This window comes from Sceloporus undulatus, chromosome 2, assembly GCF_019175285.1.
Source record: "Sceloporus undulatus isolate JIND9_A2432 ecotype Alabama chromosome 2, SceUnd_v1.1, whole genome shotgun sequence".
In the NCBI taxonomy this organism is placed as follows: domain Eukaryota; kingdom Metazoa; phylum Chordata; class Lepidosauria; order Squamata; family Phrynosomatidae; genus Sceloporus; species Sceloporus undulatus.
Genome location: NC_056523.1, coordinates 124,729,021 through 124,753,211, shown reverse-complemented (window position 1 = coordinate 124,753,211; position 24,191 = coordinate 124,729,021). Strand labels below are relative to the sequence as shown.

Below are 24,191 nucleotides of genomic sequence, written 5' to 3'. Positions count from 1 at the left end.
GTCCATTTTGTCACCTGCTGTTGCTTGGTGGGCCACACTGTCAGTGAGCGGGAATGATATTTCCAGTATCCATAAACCACAACTTGGCACTTTGGGATATTTCTTGTTTGTTTTTTGGATGGCAGAACAGTAGAAAATGTAGTAAAAATGCAATGCTGAGAGCAGGGATAGGCAAAAACTTGGAGACTGGAGCCCAATCCCCTGCCCCACCTTCCCTGTGGGCCACACTCCACCAGTACACTAAAAAACCTCAGATTATTTTCAGAATCCCTCCAAAAATGGTGACCAGATGTCATGTCACATCACTTCCTGTTACCACTTTGAGGAGGTTCTGAGGGGGGGGGGTGCAGTTAAGGGTGTTTTCACAATTTTTTGTGTATTTAGTATACCTGTGTATTTTGTGTATTTATGGAAATCACCCAAAAATTATGCTGATATTTTTCTTTAAAAATGGATACATTGGGAGTTTTGGGGAGTATTGGTGGAAAGCTTCAGAGGTCATACAAGGCGTCAAGGAGTTATACACGGTCTGTAAGGTGCATTTTTTCCCATTCTTGTCCCAGAAACTATTTTTGGCTGGAAAAGTGATTTTTGGATGATTTGGGGGTTTGCAGGAATACTGGTGGTTCAAGGGTTGCATGGAATTGCTCCCACCCTGAGCCATACATTTCCCATGAGTAATTGCATGTAGGAATAGGTATGAGAATCAGTATACATACAGGTGTATGTAATTCACACACACATATAATGTGTATCTGAGTGTGAGGATGTGAAGATATGCAGAAATGGTTACATGTTTTGAGTATGTGCCTTCAAGATACCTGTCAACTTATGGAGTCCCCATGAATTCCATAGGGTTAAGTCGAAGGCTTTCATGGCCGGCATCATTAGTTTTTTGTGGGTTTTTTGGGCTATGTGGCCATGTTCTAGAAGAGTTTCTTCCTGATGTTTCTCCAGCATCTGTGGCTGGCACCTTCAGAGAATTTCATAGGGTTTTCTTAGGCAAGGAATAGTCATAGAATCATAGAATCATAGAATTGGAAGAGACCACACGGGCCATCCAGTCCAATCCCCTGCCATGCAGGAAATCCAAATCAAAGCATCACCAACAGATGGCCATCTAGCCTCTGTGTAAAAACCTCTAAGGAAGGAGACTCCACTACACTCTGAGGGAGTTTGTTCCACTGTTGAACAGCCCTTACTGTCAGGAAATTCTTCCTAATGTTGAGGTGGAATCTCTTTTCCTGTAGCTTGCATCCATTGTTCCAGGTCCTGTTCTCTGGAGCAGCAGAAAGCAAGCTTGCTCTCTCCTCAATATGACATCCTTTCAAATATTTAAACAGGGCTATCATATCACCTCTTAACCTTCTCTTCTCCAGGTTAAACATCCCCAGCTCCCTGAGTCGTTCCTCATAGGGCAAGGTTTCCAGACCTTTCACCATTTTAGTATGAGATAGTTTTGTCAGTTTTCCCTCCTCTGAAATGTAGCCTACAGCCCACGGTATTAATTAAGGGTCTCCTGTCCAAGCACTCATCAGGGCTGACCCTGGTTAGCTTCCAAGATCAGGTGGGATCTGGTGCCTTTAGGCTATTTAAGCCATCAGTGGGTACATATATGCAAATATCTCTACAAATGCAATCATGTTATTCCAGCATGAAAAAAATCTGCATATGACTGGGAAATTGTATTTGTGTGCACATATGAATGAGCCTGCAAACGTGCCTGTTTATACATATTAACTATATCAAGGGTTATATAAAACAAATTTAGATATATGTCAAAATATGAGTATTTCTTGCCTAAGAAAATCCTATCAAATACATGGGGTCACCATAAGTTGACCAGTAGCTTGAAGGCCCATACTTAATACTTAATTTGACACAATGGTATTATACCTACTGGAGTCACTAACAGTGAGGGGGGTTCTCAGTGTTTACAACTCTGCTGTGCTCAGTTGCATTCCCAACTGACTTGATTTTTACCCTTCCCCATTCATTACCCAGGTAAATTAGTACCCTTTGCTGTTTTGGTGGATCCCCAGTGCTGTTAACAGTGAGGGGTCAAGACTGGTTCCACCCTGAGATGAGTGTTGGCTGGTTTGTTTCGAAGCCACCTGGTAGCTGGAAGGAAAAGGGGCAGGAAGGAAGTTAAGAGATTAAGAGGTCACGTCTGCCCTGCTCTGCTCCACTTCCATCTGTGAGGAGAAACCAAAGGGCATTAGCGAGGAGGGGGACACATCCTGTAAGATTTACCCTCCCGCATGGTCCCTGGCCCCAGTGGAGAGGGTGCAAGACACCAAAGACAAGGAGCACCCCTCCCCCCAAGCAACACAAAGTAGGAAAGGAGGAGGTGTAAATGAGCTGCTGACCCAAGAAGGAGGGACACTCTCAAGCTTGGCACTTTTTAGTCACAATCATTTGGCTCCGGAGGAGATCAAAATGTCATCTGTAAGTGGGTGGTCAGAACCCATGATGCAAGATGAAAAGTATTTCAGTTAGGATCTGTGCAGCTATTCTGAAGTGAGGAGAAATTTTACTCCCTCAAACAAGGGATCTCATTTTGAGGAGCCAACCCAAGCATGGCCTGCTGCTTACAGATGAGTTCAGAAATCAGGTTAAGGAGTGGCTGTCATACCACAACATTTACTAGATTTATTCCAGTGGTATGAATGAAACAGACTGGCTGTAGGAGAAAAGGACCCCCTTCTAAGATAGAAATGTCCCCACTGTTCTTTTACGCTCCAGAGTGCATGATGATCATCTCACAAACCAGAGAATAAAACGGTCCTGTATGTTTTGAATGTCACTTCTTGTTACCTTTGAGAAAAAGAATAGTACATGAATGCTTTCTCTGGAGAGAGTTTCTTAGAGCGCCTGTCCCTATTTCCCCACTCTGTTAAGCTCTTTTTAGATCTCTTGGTTGGGATGAAGATTGGTCTGTGCTTAAAAATACATGAAAATGATGGCATAAGTACATGTATGCCCACACATGTCCACACTCCATAATTATGGGTGTGCAGAGCCATCAATATGCTGGTACTCATGAATTCATACAGCCCATGTGAGCATTCATAGGGAAACTCCTAAATAAGCATACATACACATGAACAGCTTCCTATTCCCCCATGAGCATTCAAAATGTGAGTGCAAGCAATTGTGCTGGCCATGTCTTTGGGGAAGCCATAGTCATTTTCAGCCTACTACTGTCCCGGTAAGTGGCAGCACCCTTGCCTTCGGCTGCCATGGCTACAATGAAATTAGGCTCCCACCTCCCAGTTGGTTCCTATATCCCTGATGCAAAGGCAACCCCCAGGCACACTAAAGACACAAAAGCATGCATGTGTAAATGCACTGCAGACTTTGTGAACATGCAGTGCACACAAACAAGAAAATGGGTATCCACCCAAGTGTGCAAACAAATTTTCTGTGTCATCTATAAGGGCATACAGGCCATATATGCATGGATTCAATGCATATAAATTCAGAGCATGTGAAGCACAGATGTACAGATCTAGCATACCAATTGTATTGCCCATATGGACCCTGTCACAATGCACCAAGAACATTAAAGATAAGACAAGTGCTATACAGTTACATATATCTTCATAAATGATCACACACAACTATTGCAAACATACAGTGCACACCAAGAGCATGTGTCTCAAACACCTATACCTTGTATGTGCAGGCATGTGTGGGTTCACATACACTCATTGATTTTTTTTTTCTTGCCTAAGGGCCTGTGTTACTCAGCATTTCAGATTTTCTCAAATTTAGGTGCAGGGCATCCCCTCAGTATGATCCTTCTCTCATAGTTACTGAGGAGAAAAGGTGGACTTCAGCAAAAAATCAGCCCCAGATGCTGAAATGGAGGGGGTTAATGGTCAATCTGGCTTTTGCCTGTTGAGCAGAGCCTGGAAATTTATTATTTTACAGCTCCCAGAATTCCTCAGCTGGTGTAGCAAGTGACCATGCTGGCTGGGAAATTCTGGAAACTGTAGTCCAAAATAATAACTTTTGCAAGCTCTGCTACTGCATCAACCCCCCCCCCTTTTTTTTTTTTTTAGGGCTCTTGACTCAGTTAATAGCATATAAGTGGAGCTGGGATTCAACCTTCCCTCTTGAACCCAGCCAAAAAGGTTATATTGCTGAGAAATATTACATCCAAAATTTGGAACCAAGGTTTATCACCCAGTCAAGTAAATGGCACCCAAATATGTAAGACATTCAGTGTCAGGGAAAATAGTATAGGCACTATGACAATGGTTACCTAAACACTATTTGAGCTGCAGATGGAAACCAAGTATCCTCTTTCTTCCTTATCCAGGTCTAATCCATATATTTTAACTATCTTCACAGGACACATGTTTGGTCAATGCCACCAGTGTTCTAGTCACTGAATTCTCCTCTCTGGCACAACCGATACAGATGTCTGGGCTTGTATTGGTTTTTTGTTTTTTTCCAGCTCTTGTTAGCACTTCCTCTAAATACATCATGTTCCCATGATTTATGCCAGAACTGTGTGGGGAAATATTAGGGGCCAGCCTGTAGCATCTCTCCTCCCTGGGTCAAGCAGGGACCATATTGGATCAATAACAGAAATCAGGTGAAGCATCAGAGTACAATGAGAAATGGACTCACTGTAGGGAACACAGTCATACTGGACCTCCAGGTACTTGTAGGTGCCAGGGCATGGGTCTGGGAAAGCATCTGAACCAGCCACCACGACACATTGTGTCCGATTATTGCACCTGAAAGACAAAAAGCAGGAAAAGATGGTGAAACTAATAACATATAATACAGCTCTAAGGGAAGCCGCTAGATGGCACTGATTGACACCCAGAATTGCCAATGATTTTCAGTCTTTGAAAAAATGCCGCACAGCTATTTTGTCTGGATACAGATTATAAACTCAGGTATAAAGATTTTGCCAGCTATTAGGCAGCACAACTACTACTGGGATAATTAAAAGACATTTTTCTTATAACATAGAGAACCCTCTGGTAACCAACCCCATTCTGAATGCAAAAGGCTTGCTGGATTTCAAGATGTCCCTGTTAGCTCTCTGGCTTTCTCTTCCATGGAAAAAAAAGGCAGTTGGTCAAAGGCTACCAAAAACATGTAATTGTTACGGTTTGTATTGCGAGGGGCAACTCTTTGGACACAAAATACACCTAACAGCCTTCATACATGGGCACAGAATGTCTCACAAATTCAAACGTAAACATATATTTAGTACTTGCCTCCATAGATGTTTCCAGAAGCCTCTGTGATAGCAAGCTATATTCCTTTGTCTGCCTCTAAACAGCACCAAGCATGTCTTTGCAGAAGCACTCAAGAAAACATATAATTCCCATATATTCACTGACATGTTATGGCTTTTCCGACACATCTTGCAGGAGTGAAATGTGGTTCTCTTCTGTTTCCTCCATGCCACCAAATAATGCGTCCATCCAGCCCCATATTATCACATTCCATTAGAAAACGCTGTACTTATATACCATTTCCTAAAAGTAATTAGACTGACTGAGTGGGGGACTTTATTATCTAATACCTACATCCTCAGTGTCAACCATGAGAAGCCCTATGTGATGGTTTATTTTGATATCTCCTTCACACAGCAAGCCAAGCCACAACTGGCAGCTCAAGCAAACAGTTGTCTCACACAACCCACTGCTAAATCATTAGAGTCCTCCCCAGTTACTCCAGTCCGGAAGGAGAACCAAGAAGACTGCCTGCTCTCCTCCCCACTTCATTAGCTCTTGCCACCTGCTCTCCCCTGAAAGGCTGATGCAACAGCTAAGGGAGGTTGGAGGGGGGGGATCCCAGGGGCTGTCGGCTGCCAAAGCAACTGGAGCCGGTATCAGCTCATGCCCCCTGGGACACAGACCAAGCACCACCTGCTTCAAAGCTGCTGATGGGCTGAATAATAGCTAGGGTGGCAAGGTGTCCACTTCCAAAGGTGTCCCTCCAAGGGCTGAGTCACTTTCTCAGTTCTGGCTGGATAGAACAGTTATACACGGAGCAACTTGCCTTGGAGTCTGCATTCAAAAGGATCCAACTTCATGATCTGAAGATGCTAATAGAGTCAGACTGCTCCAGTACATCTGACTGCAGGCTTACATGAAGGGTTGGGACATGGATGTCTGGTGAGGGAGGGGGAGAACGGAGGAAGGAGAAAGAAAAAAACAAGGAAAAAAGCAGGGATGTAACCATGGGGCAGAGGGCAAAATAGAGGGCACTTTCCAAATGAGAATTCTGTCTCCGCCCATGAAATTTCCTTCTTTTCCCAAACTTTCAGCAGTGCTGAGAGTGAGATGTTGAAAATAGTTCACACCTGGAACTCTTCTCTTTGCTGTGTTTTTCCCTTGATAACTTTGCCTGTCCCTTTTCTTTAATGCTTAAACTGTTTTTCTAAATGCTCAACTGATGTTTTAAATTATAGCAATCCTAGAAATATGGATATTAAAGAAAACTTTATTGGGGTGGGAAATTTCTTGGGTCAGGAGAATTCCTATTTGGCAGGACAATGCCCTCATTTTCCCTCCCTCTTCCTCCCTCTACGAAGCTATATCCCTAGAGAAAAGGGAATTAAGCGGTGAACGTATGTTTACCATCGTTTTCCTCACCAGGAGCTGCATAAAACTGTTCCAGATTCATGAGAAAATACTCTTTAGCCAGAGACAATTCTATACATAGGAATAATAATAATAATAATAATAATAATAATAATAATAATAATAATTTGTTTCATTTATATACCGCTATTCCAAAGATCATAGCGGTAAACAGCAAGTAAGCTAATTAGCAAGTAAGCTAATTTGCCCCCAACAGTCTGGGTACTCATTTTAGCGACCTCGGAAGGATGCAAGCCTGAGTCGAGCTTGGGCCCTTTTGCTGGTCTTGAACTCGCAACCTTGTGGTTTTGAGTGAATGGCTGCAGTATAGGCATTTAACCACTGCGCCACCAGGGCTCCAGGAAAATAGTGTGTTGAAAATTCCCACTGGTTGAAATGCTGTGATGTCACTCAAATCTCATGAACAGTCTAACTGCCCAGAGAGCTCTTTTTGGAATTGTAACCATTAGTACAGCTAATGTGAGAAAGCTTTGGAAAGCTTTCAGGCAGGATTTATGAAAAGCAAGATATATTTGAATACACTGATGCTCATTTACAGTGCATATTTGGAATTGTTTATATTATATTTTCAATTTATATATTTTATAACTGGCAAGACACCATTTGGAAGATGGGTGTGTGTGAAACTACCCTAAGTGCAAACAGGGAGGCGTTACAAACCGCCACCTTGCGTCCCAAGTGGTGGTTTGTAACCTGCCAGAGTGCTCAAGTAAGGTGACTTAAAGATGGGTGACAGAAATGCAGGAGGCAAACAAGCAAGAATATGAAAGAAGACTGGCAGGAAAGTAGCGAAAGAAGAAGGGGGGGCTGGAAGATTGTCAGGGCCAAAGGAACACAGGACTACCAAAGGCTCAAAAGCCCCCCAAAGCTGGGCATTTAAATATTGGTCTGATTCTGAACTAAACAGTCTATACTTGTGCTACAAATTACAACTGAACAATAGTAGCAGCTTGGTGCCTGCACTTGAACACCACATGATCTTCTATCTGCTGTATATTTGGTGCTCATCATCAAAACTGTGTCAGTTGGCCTATAATACAGGCCTTACACATTGAAAGGAAACAATTGGGTTGATATTCTGGTTCACAGAAACCTCAGTCTTTAAACATAGCTTTAAAGGTTTTAAATCTGGACTATAATTATCAGAATTCCCCACAAGCATGCCTGACTGAGCGTATATACACCTGGTATATACTAGTTTTTGGAATATTTTGGATTTGGGAATGCCGGATAGGGGAGACCCAACCTGTATATGTTGTTCACATGCAGTTCCATTCCTTTCATTTCTTATCATATACTGTACATTCCATTTACTGGTCCATGAAATGTCTCAGATCTGCCTGGAAATTAGGAGTTAAGTGAAGCCTAGTTCAGGCCAGCATGATGTGTGATTACCCCCACCCCACAATATACTATGTGAAGTCTTAAGCAGTTTAACTGGCTTCTCTTTTGGAGTGAATGACTGTGGATTGCCATTCATGCAAGAGACAGAGCAACAGAAATACTATTTGTATATATTAGTCAATAAAAACAGTGACCAAAACAGCATACACATGCTTTCATAATGGTATTGGTAAAAAAAAATCACTTAATATTGTTAATAACAAATAATGACTTTTGCTGCAAAGGGCAACTGCTTTTGTTTTTATTTTTAAATCCACCAGCAGTTCTCAGGGTTCTTGAGGATGCTTGCTTGCCCACTACAGCTGCTTCTGTTGGGGAAACTTGCCATCAATTCCACACAGAACCAAAAAGGGAAATAAGTTGGTGAGCAGCCAGTCACCAGAAAAAGTGAGTAGGAGTAAAGGAAGCCAGTCACCAGCCAACCAGGCTTCTCTGCCAAACTAGAAAGGTGAAGAGCTGCCTGATAAGCAGGCAAGTTAAAGAAATTATTTCAAAGGTGGGAGGGATAGCTGGGAGGCTATAGCTGCTTAAAGTGAATAGTGATATGAGCAGAGGGTGTTGAATGTATGGGCAAAATGTAGTATACTACACCAGAATTGGCAATTAGTGTGAGGATAAATATTAAAGCATCACAGTGCTTAATTACAAAACCATGAAAACTCCCTTTGCTTAGTTTCTAAAAATAGAGCTGCCAAGCATCAAACTGCCTAGAAGCCAGACCCTCTGACATGGGATCATTATTCCACACCCCAAATGTATAGAGGGCACATGCTCAGAGTTGCTCTCTTCTAAGTTGTTATTGCTTTACCTGTGCCATAGTTGAGCTCTGGCAATTAAACCATGTTTTCTGAAGCTGAATCCTAATGGAAGATGGCTTAAGGCAAGGGAGGGAAACCTTCTACTGGGGTGGGGGGGAACTGGTCCATTAATTAACTGGTTTTGCAGACGAGTTCATCATGTGCCCATATCATACGTCAGCAATTATGTGCAAAGCTATATTGCCACTGATGATTTGCATGACTGGCAAATCCAAGCAAATGAGCAAATTGCAGCTTGTTCATTCAGTGTAGGTTAACCAAAAAACAAAAAACAAAAACAAACAAACACACAAAAAACAACAAAAAAACTAGTTTGAACCAGCTCAGCAGTGTATGAATCAATGCCACAAAATGCATCAGGCTTTCACAAATTCAGATGATTCTTTGCAAATATCACCATATTTTTGCAGAAAGGTAGTGGTGTATAATGAATAATTTTAATCATGTCTTTGTGGAAGGCCATGCCTGTTGATTGCAACTAGGTAGAAACAATTCAGAGGCAAGGATCTGGTTATCAAACTCTTTTCATTTGTGTCATTTTTCTGCACTTCACACTTTCCAAGCTTTCACACAGCCTTCTCCAACCTGGTGCATGTCATGTGTGTTGCACTTCTACTCACATCCTTACCAAATAGTATGCCTGAATGCTGTGCTGTTCAGGTGGTGAGTTGTTGTCTAATATGTATGGAGGGCACCAAATTGGGAAAAGCTGCTTTCTGCGCACGTGCATGTGGGTGGACTGGGAAAAGATGGCTTTAAATGTGTGGTGGGAGTGAATTCAGCCAGGCCCTGGGCTCCAGTAATTTTCCCAACCCAAGGCTGGGGTATAGGGCTGCAAACTCTGGAGCTGGAGGAAATAACTGTTTTCAACTCTGTTTTCCATTGTTTTCAAGGAAAGGGAGATAATTATTTTTTTTAAAAAGGCAGGAGCCTTGAAAGCACTTTGTATACTGCAAAGACTGAAGCTCTATGTCTACGACGGACATCAGAATGGCTCTTCCCATTTCAGTTTGATGACAGCTTGATGATCTTTTAGTACATCTTGCACTGGGACCTTCTGGTCCCATTTCTTTGACATGGGCTGAGGAAAAGAGGCTGAGACTCTAGGATATTTAAGATCAACAGGTAAGAAAAGAGAGAAGCGTAGGAGTGCACTGAAGAAATTACCTGCCCATTGCTAGAGAATGGAAGTAATAACCTGACTATTCCTGGGAACCTTTCACATTGCCCAATTATAGTGCTTTGATTCCACTTTAGCTGCCATAGCTGCATACTGTAGGATTTGTTGTTTGATCAGAAGCACTAAAGGAGCTGAGAATTTTAAATACCCTTCCCTAAACTAAATAGTCCTCCCACACTCCCATTCTATTTTTCTTGTGTATCCTGTCTTATTTAAATTGTAAGCCAAGGACAGGGAACTGTCAAATTAACTATTTGTAAGCTGTTCTGAGAGTATTAATACTCTAAATAAATCAATAAAACATAAAAAACCCAGGACTACATTGGATGGAAATATGGAAGTTAAAGTGGAAGCATAATGTTGTAACAGTGCAGTATAGGAGGGCCTTTGGTTTCTAAAGAAACAGTCTTAACCTTCTGATCCACTAACTCAAAGGGCAGGGTTTATTCTGGTGGCAGACCCCTGAAGTAGGGCTGGCAGAGGTTCCAGTGGCAGGCCCCAGGATCAGACTCACATGAGCCTGGGAGTGGTGTAATTATTTTCCTCTCAACTGAAATTGGGCATGAAGGTAAAAGGAGAAGCTGCCATGCAACATCACCATCCAGACTATTGTGCTTATATTAGAGAAAGATGTGGAAAAGGAAAACTTAAGGGGAAAAAATATATAAAAGGAATAAAAAGAAAATGGATTCCAGTTACAGACTGTACTTCCTATCTAGCCAATGCAGTCAATGGTGAAGGATGATGAGAACGCTAATTCAATAACACCCAGAGAAGTCAAAAGCTGTCTAATCCTGAAATAAAATTTCAAAATCTTATATTCTAAAAAATTCTCACAAAATGCATAGTATGGATGACATGCTGCAGACTTTGTGAGTAGATCTTAGATATCTTTGCTTTCTGCAGAGGCAAAATGAATGGCAAATGTGCCTCAAAGAAGTGTTTTGGGGTACACTTTATTTCTCACTTTTCTTTGGCTACTTGTAGACTTTATATTCTGACCACATTAAAGTACTGTGGCATGAACTGCATGCTCTCCCACCTCCTCACAGGGATGTCACATTAGTAGATTGCCAGGAAAAAATGGCATCTAAATATACCCTAATTGTATTCTAAGTGCTTGAGAAACATTATTGCCTATATCCTACTAACAATAAATGAAATCATTTTTTAAATAGTGACTGACAATACTGGTATTAGAATGTTAAATAATTTAGGTAGCCATTCCTGCTCAGCAGGGAACTAACATTCACATGAAATCACCACACATAAACAACAGTTAGAGATGAATTCAATGGCTGGAACAGAATACCAGAGAACCAAGCTCAGTTCCTTTCAAGGTAGCTTGAACAACAACAATCCCCCCCCATCCACCCAAATCCTAGCCTTCCTTGGGTGGTGCTTATTCAGCAAATTCTGTTGCTTGGCTATTTTTAGTGCCGTTAAGTTTTATGCTAAAATGCAGATATTATATTGTTGAAGCAAAAACTTCTCAAGTAAATGGGTGGTGGGGAGGTCTCATCACTACTTCTTCCATGTCTGGGAAAAACTTAACCTGATGAATGTTTGCCTATGATACAGCTGATAAAGGCACAGGAGACCTGCCATACAGAAAAATACACCAAAGAGCCTTTTGTTTCAGTTACATTGGGGAAGGTTTAAAAAGAGATTTTTCTAGACTTGGGAGGCCTACTATGAAAAGATTTGAGAACACTTGATTTAATCTTTTTAGTCCTATGGCACAGGATAAGCTCAGGCTGTGACATGAATAGTGTCTGTTACACCAGGAAATACATTTATATGCATTTCAGCACACGATATCTAAATGGAAAACGCACATAGGGATGTGTGTGGCTTCCTGACCTGCACACATTAAGGAAGATATGAAGACATAATGTTTATTGTTGATGAGGAACAATGAAGCAGATGGTAGACTGCCGGGGCATTTGATGAAAGAAGACTGATTTAATACAATGAGAGAAGACTGACTCATTCTTTAACCTTTTCTTTCCCACTAACTCAAGGTTTTGAATTGTTAAGGAAATGTCTTTTCCAGTGCCACAGATTCCACACTTGTCTTGGAAATTGTAGGGTTATTCAAATAGCCTTATGTTAAGGCTAGGTCTGATGAACCTCACTCCAGATGTATCACTCAAAAGATGGATTTGAAATTTGGTAGGCTGGGACAGGTCAGTTTGGGGATGGTAAAATGACCATGAAGTGATTGCTTTATAGGAGTTTAAACTCTGATGAGTGCCCTCCAGCAATTTGACAGGTATTGTTTTTCCCCCCATAGGCATTGATAGGATTAGATTTGCAAGCATACCTCTCTTTGCATAATGTGTCTTTCAGGAAACAGTTTATTGCATTAGGTCAGGAGGAGAATCTAGCATCTAGGACTAGTAGTAATATAAAGCATTTGTTCTCTATTAAAATGTGACACCTCCCAGCCAATTTTAGACAACAGTGTCCATAAGGCTGGTGTTGTACTTGCTCAGCATATGCTGGTTATTTTGTGAGCATTATGTTGGAGAAACCAGAAGGGAGGGATTATAGAATAGGAGACAGCAGACAATACAGAAAATGAGACCTGATCTACTGAAGATTGCAGAAGAAATGTAAAACCAACCTGCCTGCAGGTGAAAAAGAAATGCCTTAAAAATAAAGGGCAAATATTATACATGAATAGCTTAACTCATTTGCTGTTGTCTGCTATACCAGCTTGGTAATATATTCCTTCATCCTCCTATTTTTTTTTAATCTGGTTCCTACTAAAATAAACTCTCGTTCTATTCTTGAGTAAAATACAAAGATGCTCCAGAGATCAATCATATATGCAATGTCCAAATATCCCCTGATCTCACAAAATACTGCTGTGCTTCCTTCAGAGACAGGGTTGATCAGTGGACTAACTTGAAGAAAGCTAATCTATTTAATTCCCTGGTACAAGATCTCTGTGATAGAGAATTTTGCCATTTTCATAAAGGAATTACTCCTCAATGTAAAATTATATCTGTTATTGCCAGCTGATAATGCCAAATTCCACCTCCATCCGCCACCATTTTATGACTGCCAGTAAGCTACCATTTTGTGATGAGTGGGCGTCCACTATTTTCATCTCTCTCGATGTCATGGCCAGCCAAGATCAGCTCTCGGAGGATGAGGAGGAGGATGAGCCTCCTCCAGAGCAAGGGCTGATTGAGGCAACGCCAGGTGCTGTTCCTGCCTTGCCAGGTCCCAGCTGTGATCCTCCAGCCCCAGAGGAGGAGGTTCAACCAGGTCCTAGTGCCAAAGAGAGGCTTCCTATGGTACCACAGCCTAGTGGTGACTCTGGAGACGAAGCTTGCCTGCAGGTGCCTTCTTACAAAGAGAGAAGAGCTGAGAGCGCTTGCAGACGCAGATCACAGAGGATTGCCGAGAGGCAATTAGCCAACCAGCCTCAGGTGGCACGAGGGAGAGTTTCCCTTACTTAAGTGGGAGAGAGACTAATGCTGGTTGCTAGAGTTTATTGCATGATCCCTCGGCGTGATTGCTGCTAGCACTAGCTCCTAGTATCTGGATTCTTTGTTACCTTGACCTCGGACCGGACTTCGTTATCTCTTGGCTGTTTTGACCTTGGACTGTTTGACTACGCTGTTTCCTGGTATCCTGACTTCGGCTTGACTTTCGGAATGTTGGAATCTCTGGAATCCTGACTTCGGCTCGTATTCTTAACCTGCCTTCGGACTGCTTCTTTGCAAGGTCTGCTTTACTTCCGCTAAACTAAAGGCTCTGTTATCAGCTACTGTCAGTATTGCTAGCAGCTTTCCCGGACACTCTCTCAATCTATCTCTCAGGGCCCTGAGTGTAGAAAGCCTGTTTTCTACACTTGTTTAGGGTGTATTGCTAATAATAATGTTAATGGTTCATAGAGGTCAAGAGGTTTTGGGGTTTTTTTACTTTAATTTTTCTTCTCCCCTCCCCTCCCCCTACTTAAATCTGCAGTCTCTCCACTGACAGTCACTTCTAAAGTAGTGGTAAAGCTGAAGTTAACCATAATATATCCATACTGTCTAAATCATACATCTATTAAGCGTGTGTCCCTTAAACGCTGCAATGTCAAAGTCTTTGGGGGATTAAATACCTAAACACAAGCTATTAAACCAAAGGTTTTTTTGTTTTGTTTTTTAACCTGAATGTACTTTTCCCTTCTGTGCAGAGTCAGGTACAGTGGACCCTTGTTATACGCTGGGGTTTGGATCCAAGGTCTCCCGTGGATAACAAAATCTGTTTATGGTCAAGTCCCATTAAATTTAATGACATAGCAAAATGGTGTCCCTTATAAAAAATGGAAAATCAAGGTTTGATATTTGAAATTTATACTTTTTTTTTAACATTTTCAAACCGTGTATGCTTGAATCCGTGTATAAAAAAATCAGTATATAAGAAGGACCGACTATACTATACTAAGCCATCCTTTCTGCCTACTTAATCCAAAACTTTTTTTGTGTGGGGTGGATGGGGGGATGGAGTTGTAGCAGTACCAAATTCTGCTGGTCAAAGTGGAAACTGGTACTTACAGTTAATCAAATTTTCAGAATTCATGAGATTTGTTTACTTTTCTTGTTTGACAAAATCATATAGATGAATTTATATGGATTTTTTTCCATTTTCAGAAAATCTTTGAAAAAGTGGATGAGATGGAGGCTAGTGCAAATCTTAGTTATCATCATTATCCGCATTTATATACCAGACTTCCTCCAAGCAGCTCAGGGAGACATTTTCTTTCATGTTTATTCTCACAACAATTCTCACCTGTGAGATAGTTTCATCTGAAATAAAGTCGTCAGCCCAAATTCATGTAATGCTCTTTGGGCCGGAACAGATCACCTGAAAAGGGCAGACTGGGCATCCCCCAGCACTGCCTTAACAACTACAGACCACAGCCTCAATCTGCCCTGGAGCTGGCTCAAAAAGGAGCAGAAAAGATTCACTCCCATTTGGGTCGGTAAAAAGTTGCCTTAGGCAGCATGGCAGCAACTGCAGGATGGCTTCAAGACACTCCGGCAGCATGCATCATGTAAACACCATACCCCTGGAACATCTTGAAGGCACCCATGTCTGGTCAGCCAGAGTGGCTTCCGGGTATCTTGGGGGCATGTGGCGTCTAAATGCCATGCCCACAAGCTATGCAGAAGCCAGCTTTAACAGCCAGTCTGTTTTGGGCTTTTGAGGGAGTTTTGAATTCACCTTCCTAGTTCTAGTCAAACAGTAGTTACTACCTCAGAAAAATGGAACCTGTAACTCTTCAGATATTTTTGGACCCCAGTCCTAATAATCCCATGGTGCATAGGGCTCATCGGAATTGAAATCCAACAGTATAGAGGTGCAGATTTTCTACCTAGGGTACACCATTTTGGCTCTCAGCCTGAAGATGACTGATTCAGTGTGAAAAGGAATTTGTGAATTCTTCCATCTCTGATTTTCCCAAAGAGCCATATAACTGGCTAAAAAAAATTTGGCCCTCAGGGGACATACACTCACGTTTCTTGCTGTTTTTCCATGGGAGAGTGTGGATTCACGCCCCTGCCATCCCAGAATGAACCTTTGTAGTAAGTATAACTTCTCAGTCTTGGGATGGCAGGTAAAGAAATCCACAATGATTGGGAACTGCCCAAGTCCCAAATTTGGGTGGGAATATGTTATTCTTTTTGAACTACTGCCTGGAGCACTGTCCTCCCAAATGTGGCCTGTGCTGATCTCTAAAGAGAAGGTAAAGGAAACTCCTTGTTAACCTGCATTAAAATCCTACAATGTCTCTTACCTTTGGGACATGATTTTGAAGGCGTCTGGAAGGTAGCACTGCACGTTCTCCATCTGGAAGGGGTCAGCATCACAGATCTTGTCATCAGTGCGCCCATAGTTGGCATTTTCCACCATGATGACATCACTGCCTGGGCAGCGCAGCTCAATAGGATAGCCCTCACATGCCAGTTCCCGACGAACCAGACCAAAGGGTAAGCCAGCACGGCTTAGACCTGCTGGGGATAGGAAATGAGAGAGTGAGGGCTCTTAGAATTCTTATGCTGCTCAGACCTTAAATTCCAGTTCATTTCCTGATCGAGTACTGCAATATCCTCACATCCTTAGGTATGCATAACACATAGCATTAGTCCACAGCATAAAAATTAGGACTCTGGGGCTGTTTTCCCAACTCTGGCGTCTAGTAGGCTACCCCTCCCACAAGAAAGCGGGGGGGGGGGGCTGTTAAACTAGGATTTTGTTTTTTTCCATCTCATGTTCTTTATTCTCATGGTGCAAGATCTGCAATATATTTCTGTACTTTTAAGCCACTGTTTTCCGTGTCATTCTTTGAAGGAGAACAGCAGGGGTTTCAAGATCCTTCTACCTACACTGTGGCACGTCTGTCTATATCTGAACTGCAAAGGTGTGCTGGTTCCACCACCACCCAAGAAGTGTGTGCGTATGTGTGGGTGAAACAGTCTGGCCCTTCATTGGCTATGTTGAGCTGTATATTCAGTCTAAGCTCTGCAGATTCAGGCAGATGTGTCTTTAAAAACCCAGACATGTTTTTCATAAAGCTCTTGCCTCCCCGCACTACCCATGACCCACTTTAGAGGCAGCTGCTGAGGAAAGAGTCTGGGAAATGTACTGCGAAAATTCTTTGCAATCCTACTAAAAATCCTGCAAGGTTTTTCAAGTCTGGAGAGGTGGAGGTAGAAAGTAAATAAGGTGCATGGGAGGGGGGACCAACTGAGAACTGAGCATAGATATTAGAGGGGTTCCCAGAAAAACTGATACTAGAGATTTTTGCTCACCCTTACTGTGGAGCTACATTTTGAACAGACATATCTTATCTATAAGGAAAGAGGAAAAAGAACAGGGTCATTGCAGATCTATATCCAAAGCTGGATATCAGAGGCTGCTAGGGGAATACTGGTGGGGAAATACTTTATTCCATTGTTATTTTCACCACTGTTTTCTGCAACACAGCAAATGAAAGTGGGATTTCTGGATATATCTATTCAACGGACTGCCTCAAATGGGGGCTCATCTTGGTACACAGAGTCCAATCATTCTGGACTGTATTTCACACAAGACCCAGGTCTGTCCTTCCTCTCTCTAGCCACTGCTCCGCTAGTTAATTGATACTCTGCTTCCAGCATCACTTTGGGAAGCATAGCTTACCTCCAACAGCTGCATCACCTTCTGCCCACACACTTGCCTTCCTTCCCCCCCCCCCCCCTTTTAACAGCATGGGGTGGGGATTGTGTTGGCCTCCAGATACTGTTGACCTGTAACTCCTAGCATTCTTCACCACTGTCTGTGTTGACCAGGGGTGACGGGAGTTGCAGTTCAACAACATCTGGAGGGCTGCATAAGTCCCACCTCTGCTTAAGAAGTAAAAGTATTTTGATGTGTGGTGCATGCCACAGCTACAGTGAACGTTTGCCAGAAAACAGGGACTTTGGCCCTACTCCTGTTGTATTTCTCAGTCCCTGTCAAACCCCAGCAAAGGACTTTTCCAGTGAAGATGAATCTGAGCTCCCTGAGTCAGAACTGGAACTGGGTACCCCTTTGGACCCTGGATCTTGGGAACTGAGGCAAAGGGAGCTTCAACTTTAGAAGGTGGAGGCTCAGCCCCAAACTCTACTGCAAGATAAAAGCCAAAGTTGGACACTATCCAACACAGCACCCCTCTGTGAGCAAAGGCTCCTCACGAGTAGGGTGTCTCCCTTGGTGCAAACAACCTCCTTGGGGAAGGTAGTGCTTTTGAGGATAGCTTTTGCTGAAATGGCTCCTGTTGAGCTTGAGGGAGGGGGCAAGAAATTATGTGACTCTTGTGTTGATTGCACAACAGCAGATGCATTACTTCTAAGTTGGGGTAGATAGTCAATGCCACCACAGATACAACTAGGCTTCCACATCCTTAAACTGAATGTGAACATTGTGCTTTGGACAAAAATGTTCAAATGTTTTGATAGGGGAAGTTAGATGTATGTAAGGCACAAATGAGAACCAGTGTTGAAGTAGTGGTTTGAGTGTTGTCCAGTAGACCAAGACTTGAATCACCACTCAGCCATGGAAATCCACCTTGGCAATGACAGTGAACATTTGCCAGAAAACAGGAACTTTGGCCCTACTGCTGTTGTATTTCTCAGTCCCTGTCATACCCTAGCGAAGGACTTTTCCAGTGAGGATGAATCTGAGCTCCCCGAGTCAGAACTGGAACTGGGTATCCCTTTGGACACTGGGTCTTGGGAACTGAGGCAAAAGGAGCTTCAACTTTAGAAGGTGGAGGCTCAGTCCCAAACTCTACTGCAATGACAAACTCACTCTGAACAAATCTTACCAAGAACACCCATGATAGGTTTGCCTTAAGATCACCGTAAGTCAGAAAAAGGCAAACAAAAACAACACACACGTCTATACTGACTGCCAGAACTTGCTAGCTGTTCCTACATTCCTTGTTTGGTGTTCTACCTGAGCTCCCAATGAATAATAATAATATTTATACCCCGCTCTTTAGCCAAAAGGCTATCAGAGTGGCTTACAAATTGTTAATTAGACATTTGATGACCTTAGATGGCATTTGAGTTGGCTCTTGCACAACCACTGCGTTATTGCTGCTTGAAATTTTGACTGATCTTGACCCTGGTTCTGTCTCCTTCGCTGGACTGTTTGCTTCACCATGCCTTTCCCTTTTGACTCTGTTCCTGGATTTCCTTTGCCTGGTTTATTTACTTTGTATGTATGTCCTCACTTGTTTTGACCATAGACCATTAAGCTGGCTGGTTACTGGGAAACAGAAGAGTCTCCACCATTTTCTCCTTGAACTAAAGGAGGAGCATGAAACTCAACCTGGCAGGTAAACTTCTTAGCTGGCAGGTTTCCCTCTCAAACTCTGTGAGGAATACCTGCAAGGCAAGAAGTAGCACTACACTTTGTGTGTATAGTCTCCTGTAGGAAACAGTAGCAGGAGCTGGGGCCTGACGAAAGGCTGATGACAATGACAAAACAATAGTTACAATTAGCCGTCCATACCCATGGATTCTTTATCCATGGATTCAACCATCCATAGCTAGAAAATATCGGGGGGGGGGGGCTAAAAAAATCCAAAAAGTAAACCTTGATTTTGCCATTTTATATAAGGGACAGCATTTTACTAGCCCATTGTATATAATGGGACTTGAGCAAACATGGATTTTGGTAGCCACAGTGGGTCTTGGAACCAAACCCCAGAGGGTAACAAGGGCCTGCTGTACATACCTAGGCAGCACAGGTGTGACCTGACAATTATGCTCTGACTACTTTGTTCACCTACCAGTGATTCAAGAATAAATATCCCATTTGCTCAGTCCCCAATGTTTTGGTCTATCCTGTTCCCATGGCACCTCTGCCATTGTAATCTGAATTACACTGAGTAGCACATCAATTTTGTGTCTTCAAAAGAGTGGGCTAGGAGAAGCTGGCACACTTTCTGAAGGGAAATGGCAAAAGGTGAAGCACAATGGTGTGTAGTTTGTTGTGACCTCCCCTCCCCACCTCACCATCTGGCAGGACAACAGCCCTCCTTCAAGGCCCCCCCCAGACCCTCTTAGCTTGTTGGAGCTAATCAGTATGGAGGTCTGTGCCTTTACCTGCAAAGGGCAAGACTCAGAGCCCTTAGTGGGGGAACATGTATTAGTGGCACTCAGGGCTTTAAAGGGCAGCTAGAGAGGGGGACTAGGAAGCAAGCATGTCATAGCAGCTCTTTGTGTAATTTTTCTTTCCCCCTTGCTGGGTTAATGGAAGGGCCCTGTGGCGACAGTCTGTAATTAAACCATTAGCTGAGTAACTAACTAGTACAGCCTGCCACTGGTGGTTGTTTGCAGCAGGGCGGCACACGGGAGGGGAAGCCCAGCAGACAAGTGAAGGTAGGATCTGAGGAAGCAAGATAGGGCTGCTGAGAATGGATGCATGAATGGAGAACAGGAGACGAACAAGAGATTAAAGAGCTTGGCCCTAACAACAGGAGAAACTGAAATGAGGCTGCCAATACCATGGCTTTTCACATGGGCAACCTCTGCAATGGGCTCATTTCAATAAAGCCCAGCAAGCTTCCCCCAGCTGCATCTGAATATGTTTATAAGGAGATAGGGAGTGGCACCTGTTTGGCTTCCGGGCAGACAGCTAGTTCTGGACAATGACAGACATGAATGGACACTTTTCTAAAGGCCTTCACAAGTACACTCTCTTGTGAAGAAAACTTTCTTTTCAGGCCCTTATTCTATCATCTCCTGCTGCTGTTACTCTCTGCTATATGGTTCTCATTTCTAAAAGTGAGCACAGTATAACTAGGTTAAGTCTAAACTCAGAACAACAGGGTTGGAAGTTCAGGAGTTCCAGCAGAGCATGACAACATTCAGCAGTGCCATAGCCCACCTTAGTTTTAATGTACTCCAATCTTCTTTCCATTCTCCCTATTGGATTCTCATTTTGCTCCACAGCAGCAGGAAAAATGATAGCTAAAATGATATTTGAGCATTGGGGTGTGGGGCCTTTTATCTCTTCCATACTGGTTTATGGAAGCCTCTTGAATCCCCAAAAACTGGATTGTGGGCCTTCCAGATGCTTTAGGCATAAACTCACAGGAGTCTCAGCTAGCATGTCCAAAGATGAAGCAAAGGTGCCCACCCCTGCCCTAAATAATCAATTCCACTTTTCAGATTTAGACTGGCAACTCTAGGGATGATGACAGTAAATGTTCTGTGTGCCTATTCAAGGCTGCTTAATAAGGTCTGAAAAGGATTCTCAAGTCCGTTCTCATTCATTCTCACCAATTATTATGAGGTGGACAATGGTTGGGGGTTAGGAGGATGCATCCTCCTACTTTTTAATTTTTACCCCCAAATTCTACCTAGGGGAGTGAAAGGCAGTTTCACTATGGCACTCTCTGGGCTCTCCCACTATGGCACTCTCTAGTCTGTACTACCACCTCCCCACCCCTTTATAGGTTTGTCTTCTCTACAGGCTACACAAGCTTGGTAGTTAAACAAGCTGACTATTTTTGCCACAGAGAAGTCGGTTTCGTTTGGAGCAAGATGCTGAAAGGCATTCCCTGATAGTCAGCACACTGAGGAAAGCACAAAGAGGCAGACTTCTTTAGTGGAACTCGATACAGGGAATGTTTAGGAGGCTGACATTATCACAAGTTAACTCGCTTATACAACTAAGAGACAGAATGCACAAGACTTAATACTCAGACCGAAGGGCCCACTCTTACACTGGGCAAACCAGTGATCAGCTTGTATGCTCAATAACTCTCAAACTGACACATCACAGGAATATTACACAGAAATATGCAGAACTTAGGAAAGATTTTTTTTGGGGGGGGGGGGACTTTTGATCCTAAAATACCTGATTAGTGAAGCATGGCCATTAATCATGCTGGCTGAAGGATTCTGAGAGTCATAGTCCAAAAAAGTTACCTTTCCTAAGCTCTGAAGGTATGCTTAGCATTGTACAGTGAGTGTCAGAGACAACATGGAACAAACAGGATAGAAGAAGAAAAATGGGATTGAGAAACCATTCCTTGGGTGGGTTTGCTTTGCAAGATTTTTCAAAATGGAGAGTTCACGCCTCCTCTTAGGCTACCAGTAGCTCCTTCATCTTAGTTCAATCCACTACAAGCAGGAACATCATTGTATACCATACAAAGAAGGGCATTATGACAGGCATTAGCAATCCCTACCCATGCTGTCAAGCTCAGCCATGCAGACAATGAGCCAAGGGTTAGTGCAGATAACTGGTTTTATTTAAAGCCACCCCCTGCCTATCAAAAACCCATGTGGCTGACACTTTGAAGCTGGACCCAAGCGCTGAGCTGTTGCCCTAGGAGAGGAACACAAAGGGGCCTGAGAGATGAAACATTGGAAGCTGCCGCCGCCACAGTACCTTGAAGTAGAAAGCATGGGATAGAAAAGCATTGATTAAAAGGAGGCCAAGTGCATTATGGGAGGCTCACCAGTGACTTTGACTGCTAGAGCCTCCTCCTGAAATGGAGAAAGAGATCAAACTTGCTTCTTATTCAACAATCTTCAGCAGGGCCAGGCCAAAAACACACGGCTTCTTGGTGCAAAGGACAAGATGACTTCTCTGCCCTGGTCTCCATCCCATGTATGGAAGCTAACCAGACTAGCTGCTAAATCTTACTTCAAAACCAGTACAGTCAGCCCTCTGATCCACAGATTCAGTATCCATGGATCCAACTATCCACCATCCAAGATATGCAAAAATACATAAATTCCAAAAGGCAAATCTTGATTTTGTAATTTTATATAAGAGACACAATTTTACTATGTCATTGTATTTAATGGGACTTGAGCATCCACAGATTTTGGTATCCATGGGACATCCAGGAACCAAACCCCAGCAGATACCAAGGGCCCACTGTAATGGATAGAGTCCTCCACCATACTGGAGGGCATCAGACTAATTTGCTCTATCCTCCTAGATAGGGAAAAGACAATGGGTTCAAGAGAAACAGCTGAGGGGTTGCCACTGCTGCCCTTCAGCATCCAATGATTGCAACTGTTGCCCTATTCTGCCTAACAGTAGGGCCAGCCCTGATTTTCAACAATATGTCCTAGTGGAATATGTCCATGAACAACCCTTAGCTAGACATTAAGTGGACTAATGTTCACATGACCTCTGCATACTTAAAATGCACAAGCGTTATTCACTTCTTTGATGCTGAATTCAATGCTTTGCAGCCAGTTTTTGCAGTCCTGTGTACATCATCCTTTGTACTTTGCGGTCCCATGTACACAGCAAATGCCTCTAACGTAGTGAAAGACACATGCAAATGCAGTGATATCACATGAACTGCACTGTAGTAATGCTTTCAAGGATGAGAGAGCAAAGACACACAGAGTACTGACAGGTTGTCCCCTTAACAATGTCTCATTCCACCCTGAATGAATATCACAGTCATACATCTTTTAAAAAATAATAATAATATTTGCACATGCAAACAGCTGCATATATGAATGCTTGCATCAATCTGATGTTAGTAGATTTGGGATCACCTTTTCATACTGGTGTATTTCAGATTCTAGACCTGGTAATGGTGATGTTTCTTACAGATTTTTTTACAGGTGTGCTTTTATCTAATGTGTTTTATTGTATAATTATTAGATGCCCTGAGCATTATAGTTAGTAGAAAGGTTATGTGTGATGGATAAAATAGAACAGTAGTGATAGTAGTTCTACAGCACCATCCACATGTATGGCGCTGCACAGAGTAACAAAACTACCTTAAAGCCTGCAGTGTAAAATTCAGCAGAGAGGAGAGGAAGGGAGACGAGGAAAATGGACATGAACAGGTAATGATGAGTGGAAATATTTGGTTCTGTCACATATACTTTGCTGTTGTTGTTGTGTGCCTTCAAGTCATTTCTGACTTATGGTGACTCTAAGGTGAACTTATCACAGGGTTTTCTAGGCAAAATTTGTTCAGAGGAGGTTGCCTGAAGCTGAGAGCATATGACTTGAATAAAGCTGTTCAGTGTGTATCCTGGCCGAGCTGGGAATTGAACCCTTGTTTTTAGAGTTATACTTCAACACTCAAACTACTATGCCACAGGTTATATATAAACCTAAACTTAGATTTAATTTAACTAAAGAATGAGGTCTGAGGGCAGTGTAGAAGGAGATATAGAAAAAACTATCTTGGCAGCTGTAAATTAGGGGAAATTACTTTCAGAAAATACATCTTGGTTCTGATAGGCCTGTAACGGTAAAATATGAATTAATGCAGGAATGTGCAGCATGTAGATACTGACTGTATGTGCCCCCCACACCTTTGTTTCATGGCTCTCACAATACTGCAAAACTGTCAAAATGTCTGTTTTCTTCTTGCTGCTTCATTAAGGGAAGTAGACTGTCTGTCTAACAGATTCACAGGGCTCCCTGGTGCAGGAATTTACTCTAGCACCTTCAGGAACCACAAACTTTGCAATCATGTTTTGTCACCAATAGCAGTGGCAAATGTAGTGACGCCCATTTGTGTCCACACCAAATTCTGAGAAGTAGCCCACTCCTAATTTAGTGCTATGTGGATAGGGTTGCCATAAGTCAGGACCTCCAAACCGGGACAAATGTAGGACA

General features: G+C 42.7%; 1 protein-coding gene across 1 annotated transcript in view; it reads right to left on the bottom strand.

The window, feature by feature from the left end:
* Positions 1-24,191, bottom strand: part of ADGRL1 (adhesion G protein-coupled receptor L1) — a 207,716-nt gene that overhangs the window by 51,044 nt on the left and 132,481 nt on the right. Inside the window, 2 exon segments of the mRNA XM_042453296.1 lie at positions 4,642-4,751; positions 15,844-16,060. Of these exon segments, the coding sequence (XP_042309230.1) occupies positions 4,642-4,751; positions 15,844-16,060 (327 nt within the window).